The 24,034-nt window shown below is 50.2% G+C and overlaps 10 protein-coding genes across 10 annotated transcripts; 8 read left to right on the top strand and 2 right to left on the bottom strand.

The window, feature by feature from the left end:
- Positions 1 to 597: 597 nt before the first annotated feature.
- Positions 598 to 2,205, top strand: N7473_012427 (cytochrome P450; the record flags this gene model as incomplete). Its single annotated transcript, XM_057158366.1, has 2 exons — positions 598 to 890; positions 957 to 2,205. 2 exons carry the CDS (start codon positions 598 to 600, stop codon positions 2,203 to 2,205), a joined length of 1,542 nt encoding a protein of 513 aa, XP_057002320.1.
- Positions 2,206 to 2,918: 713 nt separating this feature from the next.
- optB (small oligopeptide transporter, OPT family) lies at positions 2,919 to 5,367 on the bottom strand (the record flags this gene model as incomplete). Its single annotated transcript, XM_057158365.1, has 2 exons — positions 2,919 to 3,586; positions 3,660 to 5,367. 2 exons carry the CDS (start codon positions 5,365 to 5,367, stop codon positions 2,919 to 2,921), a joined length of 2,376 nt encoding a protein of 791 aa, XP_057002319.1.
- Positions 5,368 to 8,969: 3,602 nt separating this feature from the next.
- Positions 8,970 to 11,338, bottom strand: N7473_012425 (putative C6 transcription factor (Leu3); the record flags this gene model as incomplete). The annotated part of the gene is made up of 7 exons (XM_057158364.1): positions 8,970 to 9,745; positions 9,802 to 10,061; positions 10,123 to 10,560; positions 10,644 to 10,973; positions 11,059 to 11,165; positions 11,221 to 11,269; positions 11,331 to 11,338. 7 exons carry the CDS (start codon positions 11,336 to 11,338, stop codon positions 8,970 to 8,972), a joined length of 1,968 nt encoding a protein of 655 aa, XP_057002318.1.
- Positions 11,339 to 12,857: 1,519 nt separating this feature from the next.
- On the top strand, positions 12,858 to 13,582 carry N7473_012424 (uncharacterized protein; the record flags this gene model as incomplete). Its single annotated transcript, XM_057158363.1, has 3 exons — positions 12,858 to 13,193; positions 13,266 to 13,422; positions 13,476 to 13,582. The coding sequence occupies 3 exons, from the start codon at positions 12,858 to 12,860 to the stop codon at positions 13,580 to 13,582; spliced, it is 600 nt and encodes a 199-aa protein (XP_057002317.1).
- A 662-nt stretch (positions 13,583 to 14,244) lies between these two features.
- Positions 14,245 to 14,748, top strand: N7473_012423 (uncharacterized protein; the record flags this gene model as incomplete). Its single annotated transcript, XM_057158362.1, has 1 exon — positions 14,245 to 14,748. The coding sequence occupies one exon, from the start codon at positions 14,245 to 14,247 to the stop codon at positions 14,746 to 14,748; it is 504 nt and encodes a 167-aa protein (XP_057002316.1).
- Positions 14,749 to 15,320: 572 nt separating this feature from the next.
- Positions 15,321 to 16,237, top strand: N7473_012422 (GFA family protein). Its single transcript, XM_057158361.1, has 3 exons — positions 15,321 to 15,608; positions 15,665 to 15,873; positions 15,958 to 16,237. The coding sequence occupies exons 1-3, from the start codon at positions 15,488 to 15,490 to the stop codon at positions 16,036 to 16,038; spliced, it is 411 nt and encodes a 136-aa protein (XP_057002315.1). The 5' UTR covers positions 15,321 to 15,487; the 3' UTR covers positions 16,039 to 16,237.
- Positions 16,238 to 16,530: 293 nt separating this feature from the next.
- Positions 16,531 to 18,080, top strand: N7473_012421 (putative citrate synthase; the record flags this gene model as incomplete). The annotated part of the gene is made up of 4 exons (XM_057158360.1): positions 16,531 to 16,742; positions 16,798 to 16,995; positions 17,056 to 17,784; positions 17,849 to 18,080. 4 exons carry the CDS (start codon positions 16,531 to 16,533, stop codon positions 18,078 to 18,080), a joined length of 1,371 nt encoding a protein of 456 aa, XP_057002314.1.
- Positions 18,081 to 18,242: 162 nt separating this feature from the next.
- Positions 18,243 to 19,893, top strand: N7473_012420 (uncharacterized protein; the record flags this gene model as incomplete). The annotated part of the gene is made up of 3 exons (XM_057158359.1): positions 18,243 to 18,482; positions 18,597 to 19,454; positions 19,519 to 19,893. The coding sequence occupies 3 exons, from the start codon at positions 18,243 to 18,245 to the stop codon at positions 19,891 to 19,893; spliced, it is 1,473 nt and encodes a 490-aa protein (XP_057002313.1).
- Positions 19,894 to 20,026: 133 nt separating this feature from the next.
- On the top strand, positions 20,027 to 20,754 carry N7473_012419 (YbhB/YbcL family Raf kinase inhibitor-like protein; the record flags this gene model as incomplete). Its single annotated transcript, XM_057158358.1, has 2 exons — positions 20,027 to 20,171; positions 20,225 to 20,754. The coding sequence occupies 2 exons, from the start codon at positions 20,027 to 20,029 to the stop codon at positions 20,752 to 20,754; spliced, it is 675 nt and encodes a 224-aa protein (XP_057002312.1).
- An 802-nt stretch (positions 20,755 to 21,556) lies between these two features.
- On the top strand, positions 21,557 to 23,107 carry N7473_012418 (Zn(II)2Cys6 transcription factor domain-containing protein; the record flags this gene model as incomplete). The annotated part of the gene is made up of 2 exons (XM_057158357.1): positions 21,557 to 21,950; positions 22,011 to 23,107. 2 exons carry the CDS (start codon positions 21,557 to 21,559, stop codon positions 23,105 to 23,107), a joined length of 1,491 nt encoding a protein of 496 aa, XP_057002311.1.
- Between the last annotated feature and the right edge of the window lie 927 nt (positions 23,108 to 24,034).

Raw genomic sequence — 24,034 nt, 5'->3', positions numbered from 1 at the left:
TCCAATCTTCCTTCATCTCAACTCCCCAGGAGGATCCCCAGAGTTTCCAAGACTCTACCCTATTGGCCCTCTGGCCTTCGATCGAATCAAATCCCAGCAATCATGTCTAAATCAGCCGGGGGCGATCGTGGTTTGCCTCTTTACCAATGGCAGCTCGCCAATTACTCGCCGCCCTGGGAGGAATAACCGAATAAGCGGTGGTTCGGACGCCAGCAACGGCACTACTCGCTCCACGGCTCCACTCGCGGCGTATCCCCAGATACCGATTTACACTCCCGTCGACCGGTTAGACCTCGGGGATCATGATGCGGTACTCTTCACCACTTGGAACTGCATATATAACACTCCATCCCCAACGCTGTCTTTCAGATCATGGACTGACATCTTTCTCTCTCTTCATCCAGTCTCGAGTATTTTCGACAACTTATCTTCACGATATTGGGACGAGACTGCATCGACAATATTTTGTTCTTTCTGCTGGTCCCCTCCCCGTCATCGCTCCCCGCCTTTTGAGTGATCGACGCCGCACTTTTCCTAGGTTTTCCCTATATTCCTGGCTGCATTGCTTAGCTTGCATCCCCCGCATATATCGTCGCCATGCTATTCTCTACGGAAAATTTGCCTTTTATCCTCGGAGGCCTCATGGTCGCCTATTTCCTGGTCCCTTACTTCCAGCGGTCGCGTCTGCGGGATATCCCAGCTCCTAGCTTTGCCGCCTTCTCCAACTTTTGGCTGCTGATCCAGGCCCGCCAGGGTAAGCGCTACTTGTCCGTCGATGCCGCTCACAAGAAGTATGGCAAGCTGGTGCGCATTGCTCCTCGTCATGTCTCGATTGCCGACGATGAGGCAATTACTAGCGTCTACGGACACGGCAATGGTTTCTTGAAGGCGTATGTACAATTCTCCATGGTGGTATCAGGTGGATATTACAGTTATGCTAAATGATATCTTATCAGTGACTTCTACGATGCTTTCGTCTCTATCCGGCGTGGTCTTTTCAACACTCGCGACCGTGCCGAGCACACTCGCAAGCGCAAGACTGTCTCGCACACTTTCAGTGCCAAGTCCATCGGCCAGTTCGAGCAGTACATTCACGGCAACATTGAGATGTTCGTCAAGCAGTGGCGAAAGATGGCCGACCTCCAGGCCAACCCCAAGACTGGCTATGCCAGCCTGGACGCTCTCAACTGGTTCAACTTCCTGGCTTTCGATATCATCGGTGATTTGGCCTTTGGTGCTCCGTTCGGCATGCTCGAGAAGGGTGAGGACATTGCTGAGATGCGCATGCACCCCAACGACCCGCCCAAGTATGTCCAGGCTGTCGAGGTCCTTAACCGCCGTGGTGAAGTCTCTGCTACCCTGGGCTGCATGCCTTCTCTCATTCCCTTCGCCAAGTACATCCCCGACAAGTTCTTCACCGAGGGTATGCAGGCTGTTCAGAACCTGGCTGGTATTGCTATCGCCCGTGTCAACGAGCGTGTCAAGCCCGAGGTCATGGCCAACAACACCCGTGTCGATCTCCTTGCCCGTCTGATGGAAGGCAAGGACCAGAATGGCAATACTCTCGGCCGCGAGGAACTGACCGCTGAAGCCCTCACCCAACTCATTGCCGGATCCGATACTACTTCCAACACTGCCTGTGCCATCCTGTACTGGTGCCAGCGCACCCCCGGCGTCATCGAGAAGCTGCACAAGGCTCTGGACGAGGCCATCCCCCGCGACATCGACGTTCCCACTCACGCCATGGTCAAGGACATCGAGTACCTCCAATGGGTCATCTGGGAAACCATGCGTATCCACTCTACCTCCGCCATGGGTCTTCCCCGTGAGATCCCCGCTGGTGCCGACCCCGTCGTCATCTCCGGCCACACCTTCGGGCCCGGTGACATCCTCTCAGTTCCTAGCTACACCATCCACCGCTCCAAGGCCATCTGGGGTCCCGACGCTGAGCAATTCGTGCCCGAGCGCTGGAGCCCCAAGCGCCTTACTCCCCGTCAAAAGGCTGCCTTCATCCCCTTCAGCCACGGCCCCCGTGCTTGTGTTGGTCGCAACGTTGCGGAGATGGAACTTCTCGTCATGGGCGCTACTGTCTTCCGCCTCTTCGAGTTCCAGATCGAGCAGGATCATCCTATGGAGACTCGTGAGGGTTTCCTGCGCAAGCCTCTTGCTCTGCAGGTTGGTATGCGTCGTCGCAACCCTGCGTGAATATAAGCGGTGTTTTTGAAAATGCTTTGTGGTGACGTGGGAGGATGATTGGTTGGAACCTGGGGTCGATTGATCATTTGGAGATCGGGAAATCATCTTATGTCCGAGACGTGACAAGTCCTATGATGAATAGCCATGTTTGTATTTCCTTCTTCTTTCTCAATTTCTTTTTCTTTTTGTTTCGTGCGAATAATTGCTTCGATCTGGCATTGGTTGAGATTGAGGCAAATTGACTATGTATATATCATGCATCCGGAATGTTTCTGGGAAATTCCATATTTTCTTTCTGTTCAAATGTTGCTGCGCCCATCTACCTAAACGGTTCTATCTAAAATCTCGACCGCCCATCTTAACCTTGTGGGTGCTATCTTGATCATTAGGCCAGTCTACAATAATAGCTCCAGCATGGTAGCATATCAAACTTTACTAGGAAGATATTGATGATTAAAAAGTTGAATTGATGGGTGGGTATTAAACTTGTTATGAATATTAAGATACCCCCGCAAAACCAAAAAGAGCAGAGATCAGTCATTTAATCATCATCTCATTGCAAGCATGCATTAAAAAATGACCAAATAAGAGCATCGATCCATCGCGTTGTGCATGTACAAACTCGCAATGCCTCTCTGACCTCTGCATCTGATACGATGAATTGAATCCCAAACCCAATGTTCAGGATTTTCCCAAAAAGCCAAGTCAGATTAAGATCGCATTTACGACCACGTCTTGGGTCCGAAGGTCTGGCCCTCGGGCAAAACGATCTGGATGGCGCTATCGGACGCATCCATGGTGTTCTGGGCGATATCAGTACCCCACCATGAGGGGAAGTCGGTGCTGGTGAGGTTGAGGGTGAGGAAGATGAGGATGGTGCACAGGGCGAGGCCGACGTCCAGACCAGCTGAGAGAATGTAGTTGTACTGCATCCACCAGCCGCGGAAGCGGTCACGGATGAGCTTGTTGAAGACGAAACCCACGATACCCCAGCTGAGGTAGTTCAGCGGGGTCGCGGGGGGAATGAGACCGGCTCCGCTGAAGATCAGGGGCGCGGAGAGGTAGCGGATGGGGGAGCGGGGGAGGGCGCGGGCACCGAAGTAGATGGCGACCGGGAGGACGGCACCGGCGATCCAGAAGAACATGAGGGGGGAGTAGAGCTGGCCAACGGAGAAGATGCGGGCGGGACCGATCACACCCCAGATGACGGAGGCGTTGAAGAACACACGGCCGTTGGGGCAGGTGTAGTGGTTGGGCTGCTTCTTGTCGCAGACGTCCTTGATGGCGCCCAGAGCCCAGTTCATTGTGGCGATCTGCACCAGTGAGGACCAGACACCAGCGACCATCTGGGCGGAGAAGGTAACGCGAGGAGGAATCTTCATGTAATGACCTGGGAAGGGAAAAGGGAGAAAATTAGCGAGCTGCATTGGAGAACAGGTAAAGGGGAAGGATGTTAAACATACCAAGCTTGAGATCCTGAGTGAAGTACATTCCCTGGTACATGCTCATGTATCCATAGGTCTTGAACAGCATCATAGCCATGGGCCTGCCAGGCTGCATATAACCGATGATAAACTCAGTCAACACGTTGAGACCGATATCGATGTTGGTAGAGGCCTTGACGATTCCGAGAGGCACAAACCAGAGAACCGCAATGATCAGGGAAATGAAGAACGCCCACCAGCTCAGATGGGTAGGGTAACCCTGGGTCACACCCAGCGCCATACCGATCATGATCAAGGTGACGACGCCGTACCACCAGACAGGAACGGTCTTGAATCGGGACATGAGGCGGCTGTGGACGTCCTCATCTTCCGTGCCATTAACGGCGCGGAATCGAGCCCAGAGATCGGGACCGTGGAAGAGAATGGTGTGCAGGATAACGGCAATGATACCAGCGAAGGACAGACCATAGCTCAGGGTGAAAGTGGTGGACAAGAAGAGCGGGGAGTACTTCTTGTACTTCTCGGCGTCAAAAGTGAACTCGGGGGTCAAAATTTTGGCGACTTGATAGCTGTTTCCGGTGTTGTCGTAGCTGCCCGAGTCACTGATAGGCAGGTACTTGAAGTAGAACAGGCCGGAGTAGTGAATAGCAGGGGTGACGATCCAGAACCAGAGAACCATACCAATCAGGGTGTTGGCCATAGCGTACCAAGGGGCAATCAGGGGACTGAAGTTGAAACCGGAGATCTGAGTCCAATCAAAGGTCATCGGGATCAACGACAGGCCGGTCCAGCCACCAAAGAGCTGGTTGACAATGACATTCTGGGGCTTGATCCAAGTCACCCAGGCGAACACACTCAGGAAGGGAGCAATGTATCCGGGGAACCAGTACCAGCAGAACGAGCCGATCATGGTGTACAGGAACAGACGATACCGACCAATCTTCCAACCGCTGACCTTGCGGGGGTCGGGCTTGGTGCGGTCATGAAGAGCCGAGAAGAGGGCGGTGTTGATAAGGGTGGAAGGCCAGATCATGGCCGCGGGCTGGACCAGGAACTTGGTGAAGAAACCGGCCAGACCGAATCCCAGCATCTGGGTCGAGATACACATGAAGATCTCGAAAGCCCAACCAAACTTCTGCTTATAGAAGGCACGCTGGGCCAAGAGAACATCCGTAGCATAGGCGGCGCCACCACCGAAAGTGGCGTTCGCCATGATGACCACTAGCGCGTGCTCCTTCTTGCTGAAGACTCCGGGGTTCAGGCTGACCTCGCGACCAAAGAACTTGAACTTCTTGTTTGGCATGAACTTCTCCCAAGCCTTACCGACGGGGTATGCGACGACCTGGGCGATGTAGGAGGGAATGACAATGTAAGGCTGGCGCATGGAGAACAGCATGTTCAGAGCGGAACCAATCGTCGCAAAGAGCAAACCGATCACCCAAGCACGAAGGGTGTTGCTGTGGCCTCCCTCGTCGATGTTGGGGACGGCAGCGCGCACTTCGGGGTAGATGGAGTTGTCCAACAGCTCATGAGCAATGCCAACTTGCGCACTCTTGTCGGAGGTGTGCAGGGCCTCGTCCAGCTCCTCGACGACATCCTGAGGCAAGTTGGGGTCCCAGTGATGATGATCCTTCAAGTGGCGCAACTTGTTGATCATATCATTGGGTGCGGTCTCGTCGACCTCGGCGCCGGTGGTGACGGCGATGCTTGGATCGGTCTTCTCCATGGCGGGCGGGTCACAGATCGTAGATCGAAACCGGGACCAAAGAGACTCTACCGAGCAACCAGATGCAGGAGAAGGAAGAATGAAAGAGAAGAGAGAAGGGGGGAGAAACCAGGTGATTTTAGACTTGCTTTAAAGCAAGCGCGATGCTCTCAGTTGACAGCTCACTCGACTCCGACGGGATTCCGCCTTATCGCCCCCCATAAACGAGGTAAAGGGTATCTGAGACCAACTTGGGGATGGATGTAACCCCAATGGCGCCAGTCAGGATAAGCGCACCGACGACGAGGTCAAGCGAGGATGTGATAGGAGGAAAGTCGAGGAGAAGTGGGGGTGAGCACAGGCAAAACAGACGAAAACTGGGGGGGCCGGACCAAGTGGGAGACTAAAAGAGACTAAAAGACTAAACACACCACGAGGGAGGCGATTGTTCGGCGAATCTGTGAGTGATCCGATTGTGTAAAAAAAGAGTCCTACTCAGTGATAATCAGTTTTAGTCAGTGACCGATCAGCAGTGAGGATCTGGAGACTTGTTAGTGAGACAAGAGACTTGAGACTTGAATATCGCTGGGGCTCAGCCAGTTTGGACCTGATGGAAATGGCCAATTCGGTACTTCGAGAACAGAAGAAGCTGCAAGAAGTTAATCACTGAATAGACGAAAATCAAAAATAAAAAAAAACCAGAATAATAGAATTAGGAAGGTCAAAGAAGGAATTAAGCAGTATCGAACCCGAACGAGTCAAGCGGATCCAATCGAAGCCCAGTGGTGTCCTGCTGGAAGTATGCAAGATGGCCAATTTATCCCATTTAGGCCAATCATGTCAGTGGTACAAGGAGTCAAGCCACCCAATGTAGCCTCAGGGCCGGGCTCCCGGGCCATCAACCTGTCAATCTGCTCTTTGTTTGTTGTCTCTTTTCTTTTCTTTTTGTGTTTGATTTGACTTCTGGACCAGTCAGAGCCTCGCGATGCACTCTGGCAACCCCCGCCCCCCCTCGCCCTTGGATATCCCTCCCGGAGTGCAGCTATCACGGGCCTTGTACGGAGTACTGACCCATTCCTGTCCAGCTGGTGGCGGCGGAGGAGGTTACCTTTCCGCTTCGATTCCCCTAATTCAGCATGCCAAGACCTTTAGGCTGAAGACCTGGGTGGCTTGATTGATCAGTGAGCATGCGACTATGTGACCTAGCACGAATGCAGCATTGAAATGTCGCCCACACGGCAAACGGGATAGCCACCATGGCGCCTTCACGGCACACGATAATGTTCGTCGGCAAAGCCGAAGACCATGATCTTCCACTTTTATCCCTTAATAACGAGGAACCCTTGGAAGGGCAGGAGGGACTCGGGAGAGAAGGGCCCAAGGAAATCCCGGGCGGAGATTGGGGGAAACAAGCGAGTTGCATTGATAACGTGCTGGTTGGTTCTCATTTGGCTAAGGTCCACCTGTTCCACTCTCCGCCAACGGGAATCCGCCATGCCGCGAGCTTGTTAGCGATAAGCCGGTTGCAGTTTGGCTGGGCGAGTCTTGGGAGCCTTGGGAGGACGGGCGTCCCCAGAGAGTTAGCGTGGAATGGTTCCACAGGGAGGTCGGCCCCTAGCGCCGCCCTTATCCTGTTAGTGGTAGTGCTAATAGGCTTGGGGGCTGATCTGGTTGGACAGCCCAGTTTATCCAGCACGCCACTGGCCGGCGAGGATGCCCCCCTGGGCGAAAAGGCGTTCTGGTCCCGCGTGCCACGTTCATTTGGCTGTCCGCACCTCCGTCGGGAATAATCAGGAATGTGGTTTATGTGCGAGGTATGCGACCGAAGGATAGATACAGCCGAGGCTGTAGTAGTAAATGTCGGAAGAGTGGGGAGCCCGGCACTGAGCCTCGAGTAATACCATTGCTCCGATAACAGTGATCAACGACGGGATGATGAGATATCAGGCAATTAGGATAAGCATCTGGCGGTCTTGGCTTTCTTCTGGGTATCGAACGGCCGTAGAAGGTATGGTAGTATTGTGCTTATTCGATGAGTGGCGGGTGCAGCTTCATGCAGGATCCGGGGATTCTACCCTGGGAGCAGGATCATCTCGTGTTGCTTTCATCCCTGCTGATCGTTACCTCAAACATCACTCAGTAGTGAGCCAGGACGAGGGGGTCTGGGGCCTGCCCTATGAACCTTTGGATTCCCCCGATGGGACAAAACACACGATCGACCCGCACCGGTGAAATGCGGGGAAATAGAATTGTTGAAACTGTAAACCAGGTATACCCCGGCTGGCGTCGGCCATGACTTGCAGTTAGATGAAGGCTGATAATTAGTTTGAGAAATCCAGTCATGCGACTCGGTTAAATCATGCAGGTAGGGCGTAGTGTAAGACTTTCGGAGGGCGAAACAGAGGACGGGATCACGGGACTCTGATTGGCCGGTCACTTCATCTGCAGTCAACAGTCAGATATTCAAATACTCTCATGCTTAAATCAACCAGAATGGCAACGAATTGATCAATTGGCAAACACCGACAAAAATCTCAGAGGAGCTGCCGTCTCCTTAAGAATAATCTACACGAGGTCATAATAAAGTGACTCATGCTCGTATTTGGCCCATACCAAGACCGCATGCCATTGGCGGAGATTTTTGTCGCATACACACAATAACAATAGCTGTCTTTGTTTACGAGGTCCGCTATATCACACCTAGCTTGGCGAGATAATTAGCTATCCAAGTCTTCTATAGCTGTACTTTTGACTGATCAGCCTGGCTCGATGGCTCTAGAAGGGAACTGCTCAAACGACGATACTAGCTGGACAACACACCCTTAGTCTGATTTAGCGTAGTAATCGTATTACTGTCTTCTATTTAGAATGTCATTATAGTTACTCATAAGTCTGAATTTAGAAACTAGAGAAATGGGCCAACTAGATATGCTTCAATCACTCTTTCTTGAAAGGTCTTTCTAAATGTCCTTCGAATCATCTGTCTTGATAGCACAGATACCGTTTAACTAGTAATACCATTACAACGAGTTTATCGTCGTTTTAGAATTTGCCCTCTAGAAAACCACCTCAAACTTCGACGCTTACCCTCTTACCCCAATAGTCATAGCCGGCCCTAAGGTGGCGGATAACGGGGGGATCTGAGACACTGCGACCCTGACGGGGTAATTCGTCCGATAGCGACTAGCTCAGTAGGATGACCTGCTGGTTATTCCCCGACCGTCAGCCCCTTGAATCACGATTCGTGTGATCGATCCTATTATCATGCAGGGTCCCAAACCCCTCGGTGTTGGGCGCTTTATCTAAACAAATCTAGAAGGTGGCCGGCTATTCGAGGCTATTTACCGTATCTCCAGACCCAATAATGCACGTTCCCTTTCTGGTTCATTTCATATCGGTCGTATCGGCAATGCCAAGTCGCGTATCCATGAAGGATGGCACATGAACTAGCAAGGGACTATACAGGGTAGTAGAGTCGATCCGGAAGCCCGTACCGGAGACCGGCTCCTCCTAGAAGCTCGAAGACTGGGTCCGTCAGGGCATGGCCGGTGTAGTGAATAATGTGAGAAAGATACTGATATAGAATTTCTCGCCAGTTGATTCTTCCTAATCTGCTGCTTTGTTCAAAGAAGATTGTTCGTGGATGGCCATGTCGACGGCGTCGGATCCAGCGAAAACAGCGCCTCATCGCCGAGCGCCCATTCGAAATCAGCGAGAAACAGCTCATCGAGGTGAAACGCGCTCTGGTCAGTGATCACGCCAGATGGCGCCGCCACTCCGCCAGCAGGATTTGGGTTAGGATCTGATCCACCACCTACGCCTCCATCAGCAGCAGGAAGGTACCGTGAACGAGAATACACTATACCGTTAGAAGGCTCCACGACCGACCGTACGGCCCGCGACTGGGGATCAAATTCATCCCGCCACCACCAAACAGCGTCGAGAATCGGACTCAGAACGAGGCGACCGCGGATACGCAGGGCTAGATAGTCTGACCCGTCAGCTCGGCGAAAGGCTTTGTTGCTATTCCAGATCGAGCTAAGAATCATGACCGTTTTGGCGGCTATATCGGCACCGTCGGTGGAAATCTGCTTGGCCAGGTTGATGGCGGTGAAAAGGGAAGCTCGCGCGCGACCGGTTTCCAGGCCTTGGGAGGCGACACTGCTTTTCAGGATTCGTAGCAAGCTCGAGGCAGCCAAGAGGAGTGCGAAGCTAATATGGAAAGGGGCCATTGACAGAAAACCAAATCGATCGGAAAGAACTTGAACATAGTCAATCAAGCTGCACGCGGTGACAAGAATCCGCGGATAGCACCCGCTGGAGACAAGCGTTTGGCTCTTGAAGAAATGAAAGCTTTGAACAGCCATCCGGCAGAGACCGGTGTCAAATCTCTCGTCATCTAGGAGGAAACGATTAGGACCGTACCGGACCAGAGGAACAAGAGAAATAGCATACCTGTCACTGCCCGTAGTTCGAGGTCGTCTACCTGGCCTTCGTAAGTGCGAAGTATGATATCCAATGCCCGCTCTTGGTCGAGCGACATGGACCGTAGGCCATTTTCAGTGACTGCCTCGCTACATTTGGCAATGACTTCTTGACAACGAAGTTTCAGCGCCATCCACGGCGCAATTTTGTCCATTAGTACCTGCCGATGCGTAGGATCTTGACCATGGTTCATCAGAGCCCGAGGCAGCTGCCCCTTCAGCACGCAGACCCTATCAACAGCATTAGTACACATTGAGAGCAGAGTTCTACAGTCGTCATTTGCCGGCCTGCCTTTGATACATGATAACTGTGTGTGCCCACAGCTCCGAGCGGCGGAGTAGATCGGCTTCGGATGGCGCTGGGATTTTGACTCGTGAGAACTCGTGACTCGACATCGGGATGTGAAGGCCATTTTGCATGGACATATGAAGCATAATTCCACATAATGGGAACGCCACGTCCGGATGGTCACCTTTGGGGAACGGCCATGTCAGGAGAAGCAGGAGTGCTTGAATGGTGTGCCACGGCGGCGAGACGGACAAAGCTGAGAGGAAGGCCATTTCCAAGACACTTCGGGCCAATGCCGTCAACAATGTAGGATTTCGAGAGTATGAGCGACATGCTGCTCCAATGATCGTCCAGAATAGGAATGGCGATTCTGCATAGTACGAATTAGGTGAGGTCTGGGGATCCAAGATGGGAAGGAATTGAGAGTAGTGCTGGAAGAATCTTGGATCATCAAGTCAGCAAGGATATATAACCCACCACAGAACACGAAACACAAAACAAGCGGAGCACAAGATTCATCTCACATTTGAAAAAGATCATCAATTTCCCCTGCTTGCACATGTACTCCATTCAAGCTCCGGGACCTGGTCGTGCCACCGTTGTCCACTGCCGGGGCCGGTACCGGGGTCGCATGTGTGAGGCCATTTGGAGCCAGCAAGCGCGGCGAGTACGAATCGTGTGGGGCATTCGAAGACACAGAAGCCGAGTTACTTCCTAGTCTTGGATGCGCGCCCATCTCCGCTGCCGCTGTCAAGAGGGCGATCGGCGATGGGTGAGGACTGAGATCTGCTGGTTGCGATGCCCGAAGCTTGCGTCGCAGATCTTCCGATTCCCGTTCCAGCTCAGAGAGCCTCCTAAGTAGGGATATTCGTCAAAATTGTTTCTTTGGAATCGTGTTTAATCTTGTTCATCTTGGCTGGTTGCACGCTGGATACGTACTTGCGCTTGTGCTCTCTCTTGAAGGGATCCGAGATGATACAGTTCGCCCCGACTTTGCGGCATCTTGTACAGGGTTGATCTGGGTCCAGATAGACGTCACATTTTGCCTGTTACTTGTCAGAATGCCCACAGACGTTTTAAATAGGGATCAGAGTCAGCCACCTTCTGCTGGCGGCACTCAGTGCACGCCTTCTTTCCTTTTCTCAACGGTCTGCGGGAAGGCATGTTAGCATGTTCGCGCGATGGGAAAGCCTCCCGGGGATGATTCTTACGTCTCCATGAACAGGGACAAGGTGTCAAGAAAAGTGAGTAGTATCTAGGAAAGCGAAACCGGCTTGGCTCTGGAGGGACTGAGGGATATCGCGGTGGACGTGGTGAAGATGCTCAGGGTTGGGGTCTTTTGCCGGTGCCGGCATTCGGCCAAGGCGGAGAGTCCCGGAACCGGCATCGTCAGTGCAGATCGACCGGCAGTACTGAAACTATATAAGAGAGACATGGCTCACTATATAAAGAGGAAGAAACAAAGAGTCATGAATTGCAGAGATAGGTGGTCTGCACAGCTAGATAGAAAGATCTCAATACAAAGAAAAATACCATGACCAGCCTGAATAACCATACCAAACCAAGATTACGTGGCCCTGGTACTTCCGACAACCCGGTATAGAACATCCTTAACATCCCCACAATTTGCGATTCCTTCCCCGTAAAGCACTTGCACCGAGGATGTTTGTCCTACCACTGGGGCCACCGACATACACAAGGGTGCATCGGTCCCTGGTCGACTGTACACAGCAGAATCGTATGTTGCCGACCTGGCAGAGTGCCTCAAAACGGCTCCTGCACCCAACCATCGTGTAACGTGTCGCCAGTGACGTGGCTCTTTCCCCTCTGGTTTGATCTAACCTTGGATCAGTAATGCATCTATCCGTGCGATGGTCCCAAAATGGTACTTTCAGTCCGGTCAATCTGAAGCTTTGCCTCGGTCTAAACATCGTCACAGGATAGAGGATGTGTTTGCTGTCATTATCAAAGAGTTCACGGCTAGCTGCATCATAGCCCAATAGGAAAGTCTACCCTGATTGGATGAGAAATCATAATTTGATGGATATCGGCTATCTCCTTGAGCTCTTCTACTAGAACGACAGTAGCCTATATGACGAGCCAAGAACCGGGATGAACCCTCACATCGAGTCATAGCTCCCCATGTTGCAGGCATTCTCACGTTATCCCGCTCGAGGAACTTGTATATGCTCTGTAGTTTATCATATTGTACGTATGACCAAGCTTGTAGTAGAAACTCCTTACCCTTAGGTTCGAGCTCGTGGATGTGACGAGCATACATAGAATAGAACACTGCAAGACAGAATAGCATAGAATACACGTCGAAGGGTCATAAGCCGAAGCCCTAATCTCTACCGGTCATAAAAATAAAGTTGACATATTTAATGTGAAATGACTCAAAGATTGATCCTAGAGACACTGGAACCAACATACTGTTCCCAGTCCAGTGTCGCGAGATTATAGTACCGGGGCACTCGAATGCCAAATCACTGTATCCATTCTCTCCTTACTTCGATCCATGGATTCTGGAACGCCCTTTTATCAGTGCAGCCGCCCAGTATTCGACAAGTGTTCAACTCCGCAATGTCGCGATTCAGGCTAAAAGAGTGGCAGCGCCACCACGAGGCAACATAGGGATGTTTTCAAGGTGACATCACTCGCCCCTACACGTTATATATTCAAAGTAGAGAACATTCGCCAACAGTAGCTCTTTAGAGAGAAGCGACTCTTGCCAACCCATGCTATCGATCATGAATCTCGATCTTCCTACCGTTGCCGAACTCAAGCAAGCCGCCGAGTCAGGGCAGCGTATTACTGCGCAAGATGTTTCGGCAATCTCGCAGGTTGAGAACCGGTTAACTGGACGCGGGCCGGTCCGGGGTGGACCAGCAGGTGTGTGTTTCTTGATATTTGCTGAGATGTTTTCTCCTGGATGGGTGCTGATTGAGAAACTAGCGACGGCACAGAGTATCGCTATGAAGCAGATGAACTTTGATAGTACAATCGAGGAAGTATCCCGCAAGCCACAGAGCCTCATTACCCAGGATGACGCCCGAGTTGTCCAATCAACAGAGGTATGCAGGAGAAATCCGACAACAAAATCTCACAACACCAAGAGATGATGCTAATGAAATTTCTCAATCAAGGGCCGCGCCTTCAACAAACCACCAGGCATCGGATCAATTTCTGCACAAGTGCGCTCCATTGCCAATCGCAACGATTACTATAACGTTCCCGCGGTTCCAACCGAGGCACCGGCGTATATAACCAAGGAGGATGCTCGGGAGGCGCAGCTGGTAGAGAGTATGTATTATGGAGGACAGATTCCCAGCTACAGTACGGCTGCAAATATGCAGGTCAGTGGAAGATGGGACCTTTTGGACCGACAAGGATCGTATTACTGACGGAGACTGTGCAGAGTGCTGCTGATAAACTTGAGCATCTTCGGCAGACGAGTCCGTAGTCCGTCAATGTACAGTGTTGAATATTCAGGATAAGCAGATACATTTGAATAGCCACATATCATTATAGTTTCGCCCCAATTTCCTATTACTGGTCGAGTATAAGGCCATTTCCCGTAGATAGACATACAAGCGCCCGTCGTAGTAGTTGGCGGGCGCAGCAATTTAGGCTTTGATATTTTTAGAGTGTCAGTTTGACCAGCGAACTACCTAAGCCAAACACATTTGCGACCGTGCATTTTTTGCTTACTTTTACGCCACAAAAGACCAAAAATACTCAAATCACTGGAGACCGTGCTGAACCTACAAAGTCACTCCGCCACATCGCTCCCCAGCCCCAGCCCCCTTCTCTCTCCTGCCAAGGGGCTATATAAGCGCTACAAAGTAAGGTACGAGATAGCGTAGCTAACTGTGGGCCTAGCTAACAGTCGGTTGTTACATACTACAGTACTCCGTACCTTTATCACATCCCTGCTTCCAACGTTCTCGACCGACATTTCGTTCTGGTTAGAACCTTTTCCTTAGCATCTCGACGATCGCCCGCCGTCCCTCTCCGTGGCAACCCCCACTAAGCCTGTCCAGACCCGGGCTCCTGTTGAGCTCCCAAGATCTCACGATTCGACTCATCGACTGCACCTAGACCCGAGGTCGATAATTTGTCACGATGCAGAGCCGAACTGTCTTTACAAATCAAACACCCCTTCCCAGCACAGTCTCCGAAGATGTCGTATTACGAACACTTCGCGACCACGCCGCGATGATCGAGCAGAATCCCCTAGTCATCCACTATGAACAATGTGCTCCCCCGGAAGATGCGCCCGCAGACGAAGCCAACGGAATCTGGTATGAGCTGACGGACCGGATTTCATATCTTCCGTGGGGTCTGCTGCAAGGCAAGGTCCGATATCGAGGATGTTTCCATGATACTCCACAAGGTCTCCGAACACATATTTATGCGCCTATGGGGGTCCATATTCGCAATCATTGGACGGTGCAGCGCAGGCGCAGGGAGACTTATGCAGGCGAAGCTGATCCGTCTGGTGAATTGTATTTGCAGGAGCAGATTGAGCTTCGTTGTCCATTCGGAACGACGAGTTTCGTGCGTCGGACGCTGTCACAGGCGCATCGCGAGTTAGTGGCGCGACTGGGGGAGGCTGGGAGGGGTTGAAACTTGAGAGGATCAGGCTAAAAGGATTTGCTAGTTCTTAGTTGGCCACATGCAGTAACTCCACGGGCCTATGGAAAGATAGAGCAGAGAGAATCTTACTCTCGACTATCTTACTATCTTACATCTCATTTCATAAAGAGGGGCAGACATGGCGGGGCGGGAATTTGTCATGCGCGAATTTGGGACAATTTGGACAATTTGGAATTCTCGACGACAACCAATGATGTCATTCCAAATAGTCCCCAACGGCTCCAATTGGGTTTAGATGGGCTTGGAATGACTTCCATGGCTTGAAATGATTCGCATGGTTGCTGCGAGTCCGGAGGATCCTCGCGCAGAAAATCTGCAGTCGACACAGGAATTGGGGCTTTTCATTCATCCCACTAGTCCATGAAGCAAGCCCCGCTTACCCAGGATTGAATCCAAATCATAGGCCAAATAGGCCACGAGAAGGAAGAGGATGGACGGTTAACGAAGACTCAACGGATCGGATGTGGTCGAAGGAGTTGGAATTGTAAGAGCTAGTAAGGTTCATAGATGCAAGTCTGGATCATCATTACATCTGTCTGACTTCCTAATAATTGTCATCCGAAGTGCCCCTCCAGAACCTTTTAAATACTCCACGCGCTCCCAAGGTTCTTCTTCTTCTTCCCCCAAAGGTCCCCTTCCCAACCTCCATTGAGCACCTTGCGAGAATCAAACCAATCCTACTTCAATTCTAATCCAATCAATTGCAATCATGCCTCTCTCTGGACACTGTCTCTGCAAGGCGGTTACCTACACCGTCGACATCGATGCCCCTCTGCTGACCGGCTATGACCACTGCGATGACTGCCAGCGGCAGAGTGGTTCTACCTACTGTATCTCATCCCCCTTCTTGCTCCCAATTGAGCAACTACTGAATATGGAATAATAGCCCTGGTCGCTGTTGTCCCCAAGGACAAGCTGACCATCAACGGCCCTACCAAGAGCTGGGCTGGCAAGGGCAGTTCCGGTAACGCCGTCCACCGTATCTTCTGCTCCGAGTGTGGCTCGCCCATTGCCCACGACCCCGATGCGGCTCCCGAGATTATCGCTCTGAAGGCTGGTACTTTGGATACTGAGATCAAGAAGACTCTCAAGCCGGTATGCATTGCCGATCCTCGCATAGAGACGGAGACGATCCGCATAGCTTTGGGATGTGGGGCTAATTACCTTTTCCCCCCGCAGGACACCGAAATCTGGACTCAGAGCAAGCTGCCCTTCTGCCAGGAGCACCTCGCCAAGCCCTTCGAGGGTATGCCTCACTAAAGTGTGAATTGAATTATATGTGCTGAGACGATGGACAACTTCGGTCCATTTCATAGGAGGCTCAATTGGCTTACACGGGAGAAATCGAGGGGAAACAATGAAAATGATTACAGGGTGGGGCTTTTGTCGAAGAGGTTTCAGCTTCCTGTTTTTATGATTATGATACATGATATGAGAAATTCAATTGTTCAACAATTTGCTTCATCTTAAGATGCTGTTTGTGGCATTTTAGCGTATGATACTGGAAATAGTAGTACTTAGACTTAATAACCCGAATCCCGCGGTCGAATGTCCGGGAAGAGATGTTGGAGATGGCCTGCATGGTAAACCCCTCCCATGTGGAACAGATCTCGCGGCACATTTTAGGAGTAGAAATCACGAGGTTTCGAACTTGGCAATAGTAACCATGCAACTAGAAAAACAAAAACGAGACTATTGAAGTTTCTATCACCAGCTTGCTACTAGGGATTAGACTACCATAGTTTTGCTATCATGTCTACTGGCACCTTATTTGTACAGGACTCACGCACTGGAGCCAAATACGAGATTCCAATTCGTCGAAATGCTATACGAGCCATCGATCTACAAAGCATCCGAGCGCCTGCGAATGAAGCCGACCGTGCCGACCAGGTATCCCGAGGCCTGCGAGTCTACGACCCAGGCCTTCAGAATACCGCAGTGGTTGAATCTGCCATTAGCTTCTCGTGAGCCCGTTGTAGATAAATGAACCTTGTAACAAGACAATTGACTAGCTTCTAGGGACCATGAGCGTGGCGCTCTGATATTTCGGGGCTATACCTTGAAACAGCTCTGGGCTAAGGACTTTGAGGATATGTTCCATCTGTTACTTTGGGGAAGCCTACCTACGAGTAACCAGAGGAAACAGTTGAGTGAAACGCTGGCTCGATATATGGAAGATGTTCCTCCAATAGTGCACAAAGCTATCCAAATCCTTCCGTACGTAAATCGTACACACCAGTTTATACCATGGTCTTTCTTTGACACCCGGAAATGTAGAAGGACAACTTCTTCTCTTCCACTTCTACTTGCAGGGCTAACTGCATACCTCGCATCGATGCCGGATGTTGTGCTTACATATCATGATGATCTAGAACGAGCTGATCAAATGATATTACAAACTGTCGCCTGCTACGCTGTGGTATTTTCCGCTGCTCGTTGCCATCGATTAGGTATTCCTTGGCAACGCCCGTCTATCAATCGAACCTATTACGAGAACTTGTTCATAATGGCAGGGCTGGTTGAGTCCGACACTAGATCCGACCCCATCAAAGTACACAGTTTCCGTCGCTTTTCTATGCTCAATTCCGACCACGGCATGGCCCTAGTTGTCTTTTCGACTTTAGTAACGGCATCATCGTTGACTGGACCTATACCGTGCCTCATATCGGCTATCACTGCTGCTTATGGCCCACTGCACTTTGGTGCAACCGAGTCTGCTCAAAATGCGCTCCATGAGATTGGCGATCCTGCAAATGTTCCGGCGTTCCTGGAACAGGTCAAGGCTGGGAAACGAAAATTATTCGGATATGGACACCGCGAATACAAGGGGGTTGATCCTCGTGTAGAACCAATCAGGGATATATTGAAAGATCTCGACCCGGACTCTAATCCTCTGTTCAAAATTGCCGAGGCCATTGAATCTGCCGCTACAACGGATGAATACTTTGTGTCTCGTCGCTTGTTCCCGAACGCTGATTTTTACGGGAACTTTGTTTTTACTAGCATGTCTGTAATTACTGCTCCTATGCCTAGCATTGAGAATCGTGGGTGACGATCGATCGATATCTAGTGGATTTGAGCCCGAGATGATTCCAGCAGCCATGCTCGCTCATCGAATCATGGGGATCATGGCACATTGGCGAGAGTATATAGGTATGGACTTGCGAGGGACCCGATATTCGGTGGATTTCTATACTGACAAATTCAGTGACACGCGGAAAGCTTTTTCGACCGACGCATATCTATACGGGAAGTATAATGAGTTCAACAAATCCCGCCGCCAAAATATGATGGTGAAGTAGTGCTGGCCGAAGAAGGAGTGCAAATTTGTTTCGTACAATTATATCAATGCCCTTCAGAAATACACTTTACCAAATGTCTACGCTTCATGAAGGGCTTCGTCCTCCTAGATTTAAACAAGCTCCCAATCAAATCATACTACAGGGCGAGTTTCGAATTAAGATATGAGCGACTCAGAGGTTCAAGAGCCGGTTGAGACAACCCCATTGCTATCTCAGCCGGTGTCACGAAAACCATACTCTATATTCACCAAGGCCCAGAAACACTGGATTATCATGGCTGCTGCTATAGCATCGACTTTCTCCCCTTTATCAGCCAACATTTATTTTCCCGCTCTCAACTCTATCGCTCAAGACTTGAAAGTCAGTCCATCGCAGATGAATTTGACTATCACCACGTACATGGTATGCCGCCTTCATACTCTCTCTATGTAGCGATTCGTGGTCTTTCTGTGTTAGCACCATTATCACAATGGAGACAAGTCTCGAGTTGGAAGTTGATTAAACCTGAAATTCTAGATATGTCAGGGCCTCGCACCTACATTTACGGGTTCTTTAGCTGACCAGGCTGGACGCCGACCGGCATATATTATCTGTTTTGTGGTTTATATCGTGGGAAACATTGCCCTTGCTCTACAGCACTCTTTTTCTACGCTACTTATACTTCGCGCCATTCAGAGCTGTGGTAGTAGTGGCACCGTCGCCCTTGCATCGGCCGTTGCCGCCGATATCATCACATCTGCTGAGCGAGGAACCTATATGGGCCTCACATCTCTAGGAAACATTCTAGCTCCCTCACTAGGCCCTATAGTTGGGGGCTTATTAACTCAATACTTAGGCTGGGAAGCTATATTCTGGTTCTTAGCCATAATAGCCTCCGTATTCTTTGTATTACTACTCCTCTTCTTCCCCGAGACATGTCGTGTTATTGTTGGCGATGGGTCAATTCCACCTTCCGGCTGGAATCGGCCGCTTTGTGATTGTGTCAAGATTTCTCGAGTGTCGACAATTCCTAGCCGGGACAGACACATTACTATTCCTAATCCTCTGCCCTCGCTAAAGCTACTATTTCGACGTCCCGTTGGTATCCTGCTTCTCGGGAACGGTGTCATTTTTGGCAGCTTTTATGCTGTCATGGCTGGAATACCTGCTCAATTCGTCAAGCTTTATCATCTGAACGACTTGCAAGTGGGGCTATGCTATATCCCTGCTGGTCTAGGTTCATTGCTCAGTGCAACTACCAACGGAATCTTAGTGGACTGGAATTATCGCAGGATCTGTACTAGGGCAGGTCTCGCGTTGGAGCAAGAACATAAGCATCAAGTCCTATCCTTTCCCATAGAAAAGGCAAGGCTGCAAATCGGGTTACCTATGATAGTAAGACCATTTCGGCTTCTTCGTCGCGGTATTCTTGACTGACAAGATTCTACCTATCGGCTAGGTGCTCGCAGGAGGCGCTATCGCTGTATATGGGTCGTTCCTCGCCTATGGATTTCCTTTTTGGTCCGTTCTCTTTACGATATTTATCTCGTGCTTCTGTATCACCGGGGCTTATAACATTATGAACGTGCTGATCGTTGAATTGTATTACACGACCCCTGCTACTGCAATGGCAGCAAATAATCTTGTGCGCTGCTTTCTGGGAGCCGGAACGACCGCTGCGGTTAATCCCTTGATCAACATTATCGGAACACAGTGGACGTACTGTGCCGTCTCTGGTGCTCTCGTGGCGGTGACTTCTCTTCTTCTCCTCGTGTATTTCAGGGGCTGGGACTGGCGTCGAGCCCAGGCCGGGTTACCTGTCACCTGTCAGTGATTTTTCCGTCTTACTTCCTGAAAAGGATTGAAAGGGGCTCAAAATATCACCGACTCGTTGTCTCTGCATTTCTTATTACTACGTAGTCCTTTGATATTCTCTAGAGTGTGATTTATCCCTAAACAAAAGCAAAATGTCGTTGTGGAACTTTGCTGCTGACCATTTTCTATCTCTTACTCCTCCCTCTCCACCCCTTATCCCCCTTCATGGCAAGCAGTTGCAAATGCGGTATCCTAATCAGGAGTGGATTTATCCTGGATCAACCATCGACATACGAGGTAAATATTCCTAGTTAGTCTGTTATGTCTTTCCCTTTTTGACACACCTTTAGAAACTGGTCGTCTTCCTGAAATTGGCACCGTGGGCTTGGACTGTAATTCGCGCTACTTGATCGTATCTCTAGACCCAGATGTTGTTCTTCCAGGGACTGGCATTCAAACAATTATTCTGCATTGGTACCAGTCAAATTTCACATTCAGTTGCAACGGTGCGGGAGATTCTGGTGTCCTGAAGCCTGGCGATGATCATGGTGGTGACAAACATGATTCAAATACCGCGCCATACATCCCACCACAGCCACCGGTAGGATCGCACCATCGCTACGTTTTTTTGCTGTTCAATCAGTCGCAGTCTTATGAGTTCCCTGATTGCTTTGAACATATTCCTCCTCAAACAAAGGATGCGCGCAGCGGCTTTGATATTCGGGAATTCATGCTCGTGGCCGAGTTAGATCCGCCTATCGCTATAAATTACTTCTATGGTCGACACACCGCGAGTCATGACGAACATACGTTGCCATCTTCAAGTGTGACACAAACTTCATTCAAATCATTGGATTGTCAGATTGGTCCCACTTCGTAAATACTCGACGCGGGCGGATATTCAGGGATGCAGTATATAAACTGAAAACTGAAATCAAATATGAGACTTTGCGAAGTAACGGGTCTTTGACAAACTATAATAAGGAGAAATTCATTGCGGGTCTATGTGAACTTGGAGTAGAGCGGTTGTCTGGCCCTATAATTAGTATTGCGAGTCACATCCTGTGGCGCTTAGTTTTCATACCCTGTAGTCTGCCATGAAGGCAATCTCCGTCAATACCATTGCCAGTTCAAAGCAAGACTTGGTGCTTTCAATTTCTGCAGCTTGAAAAGCTCAGAATAGATTGAACTAACCTCCCTCCTTCCATTTGAACGTAACTGAAATCCGAAAACCATACTGACGTGTGACCTCCAACAAACCTGAAAGACCATTACAGATCCCCATCGCCTGTAACTCCTCCCGATACTCCTCCGGTGCGGCGAAACACCCAACAAAGACAGGGAAGGTACATATGTAGGACGAAAGTCATTCATCACGGAGGCGAACCTCGGATGTAACTTCATTTGGCTATATACTTCCCCGTGAAGCCGAGAAGTAGGTATAAGCTTTCCTATCGGAGGGCAGCAAGAAAGGTGCCACTTGTTGAGATGATGCTTGATTCCGAGTCTAGATTGATGTGGGTGGTTAGATAAAGTGTTTAGATAAACTGCCCGTGGCACTAGCTGGAAGCAATATCCCGGGGCATCGAGCACATTAGTTGTGAATAACAATTCTATATTTCAAGAAAGACTTCCTACAGCCGGGGTCCAAAATCAAGTTTAATAGATCATCTTAAGCAAACATGGGCCAACTACCTAAGAGTGTTAAGGTTCGATCAACATGCAACGCCTGCCAGCAGGCAAAAATTCGTTGCAGCCATGAGAAGCCCTCTTGTCGTCGATGTCAGAAACACAAAATAGAGTGTATCTATAGTGTTTCCCGACGGCTCGGGCGTCCAGCAAAGAAAAAAGATCAGAAAGTCGCTTCGGAAACTCGAAGTCAAAGTCCCGTTCTCGAGATTACTGATCCTTCGGAATGTGAGAAGAAACCGCGAAAACCCGCCAAGAAAAAGGGTCGTCATGGCGCGAACCCAAATTCGACTTCACGAGCTCGATCGGGCCGGAATGCTGAGAAGGCACCCGATGAAGATCGTCTACAGTCAACTCAGGCGGCTGAAGGCTCGGATGATCAATCAGGTATCAGATATTGACCCCTCCGTCCTCCGAGACAAAAGCTTACCTAGTGAAAAGCACTAGACATCGATTTATCATCTGAGAACTGGATGCAAGAGCTGATTTCAAGTCGCATCAGTAGTACTTTGGACAACGCTGCATCCGAGTATCTCTATGCTGATATTGACATTGAGGCCTCGTTTGATCCACTTCCGGACCTTTTGCCTCATTGCGCTCCACCTGTGGTATATCAGCCATCCGGTGTATATTCATCATCTCAACCCGCAGTTCCAATCCTCTCGTCAGCTTGCATGAACCTAGAGAGAGACTTCAACGCTTCTCGTCATAATTCTAGCCTTGGAGATCTCGCTGACACGCCGGCATTTAAATACACCGGTCCTCATTCATGGATTTACGAAGCGGGGCCTCTAGACTTTCAGTCATTCCAAGACCCATGGGCCTTTGATAGCATTCCATCTACCGATCTTCTGACAGAGCCAACGGATCATTGCTTCAGCTTCCACTCTCCTAGTGGCAGCCATGACAGCGAGGCGTACTCGCCAGACAACCCGGACTTATTTGCAGGATCTGAGGGGTCATCCGACCTGAGCTGTAGCTGCTACAAGCATGTAATGGGTCAGTTGGTCAAATCGGGCCTTAGACCTGGTGCGAACGGTTGCTCGAACATAGATGGCCTGCTGGCTTGTCAAAAAGAGTTGGTAATTCAGACAGAAGCCATCATGCAGTGCAAGGTGTGCTCTCAGTCTGAGAACCAAGCAAACATGCTCATGATTGTTATTGTTGCCATTGATAGTGTTCTCACCATGCTCGATACAGCAGTCACACCATCCAGGGCTGGTTGTTATGATGAAACAATCCAGTCGAGGGAGGCAGGACCGGGCAGGAAACAAAGGGATGTCGGAGCTGGCTTCAAGTCACACATGGATGCATGTCCTTTGCTCGTAGGAGGGTTCCCGGTTCCAGCCGAAGAAAAAGCCTACTTTATCCGACAGGTGCTACAGGCTCGACTAGCGATGCTCCTGTTGGCTGTTCGGAGGATTCGTGTCTGTATGCAGCAAGATCTGACAGCAGCGCTTTCCCGGGGTCGGTTGTTGATGATAATGGAGACGGATCGACGGCTCCAGTTGGTGATGATGAAGATCAAGATAGCCGTTAATTGAAAGTCGTCGGAAAGCTAGTTGAAGAGCTTGGGTGGTAGCATTGCAATAAATCCTTATCGTTCTTCCCTTGGCCTCGATGTTGTATCCTGCGAGTGTTGCCTTTTGTCAGAACCAATCTCTCCTTGAGGTAAGACGAATGTAGATTCAATCCCCGCAGAGTTCCTGTGCAGATCACTAAATGGGCGAATGGTAGCAGCGTTGAAGAGCATGACGAAAGATCCTGGCGTGGATCCGTCTGTTACCTCAACTTAGCAAATTAGTTCCAAGGATGGCACGTCCCAGGGTGTCATGGTGTGACCAACTGTGAACATATTTCTGTGAGGAGCTGTGATCTCATCGTTCTAGGGATGGAGATGAAGCCGCACATATTGGAGAGTGACGTAGGGAAAAGTCTTCCAGCTGAGACTGATCTCTGGAAATGTGTTGCCTGGATAAAGCTTGTCAGACAGGGTCACGGTGTAGAGCAGGCTGCAAAGCTTTTCCCACCGGCAAGCATTGAGTCACTGAGTCTAACAGCTTTCGCCAGCTGCTAAAGTGTAGGCCGGCCCCGGGGCACCATGCTCAATTTGATTCAATCATCAAGTCAATATGAGTTTCGAGAGTTGTTGCCAATGCTCGATAGAAGCATTGAAGATCCTATCCGAGCTTCAGAATGTGCATGCCGTTGTAAATGTTGAAACCATCCTAGACTTGATCCAACGAGTATGCACACAGGGAAGCAACATGGTTCAATGTAAAGATTGCATCAAGTCTCCACAGTCTTCCATCGTGGCTCTCCCTGCCTTATCGAAGAAATGCCTCCCACTTCTTGAGGCGCTATGTTCTGCATACGACATATCCACTCAACCCGGATTCTTCGACTCGGCTATGCTAGCCTTCGAGCAACCACCATTGCCATTCATCTGCATCCGCAGTAAGGTCACTTTG

This window comes from Penicillium subrubescens (assembly GCF_028828155.1).
Source record: "Penicillium subrubescens strain IBT 31985 chromosome Unknown utg000011l_segment0_segment0, whole genome shotgun sequence".
Classification (NCBI taxonomy): Eukaryota; Fungi; Ascomycota; class Eurotiomycetes; order Eurotiales; family Aspergillaceae; genus Penicillium; species Penicillium subrubescens.
Note: the sequence above shows the minus strand (reverse complement) of the source record. Positions and strands in the feature narration are given on the sequence as shown.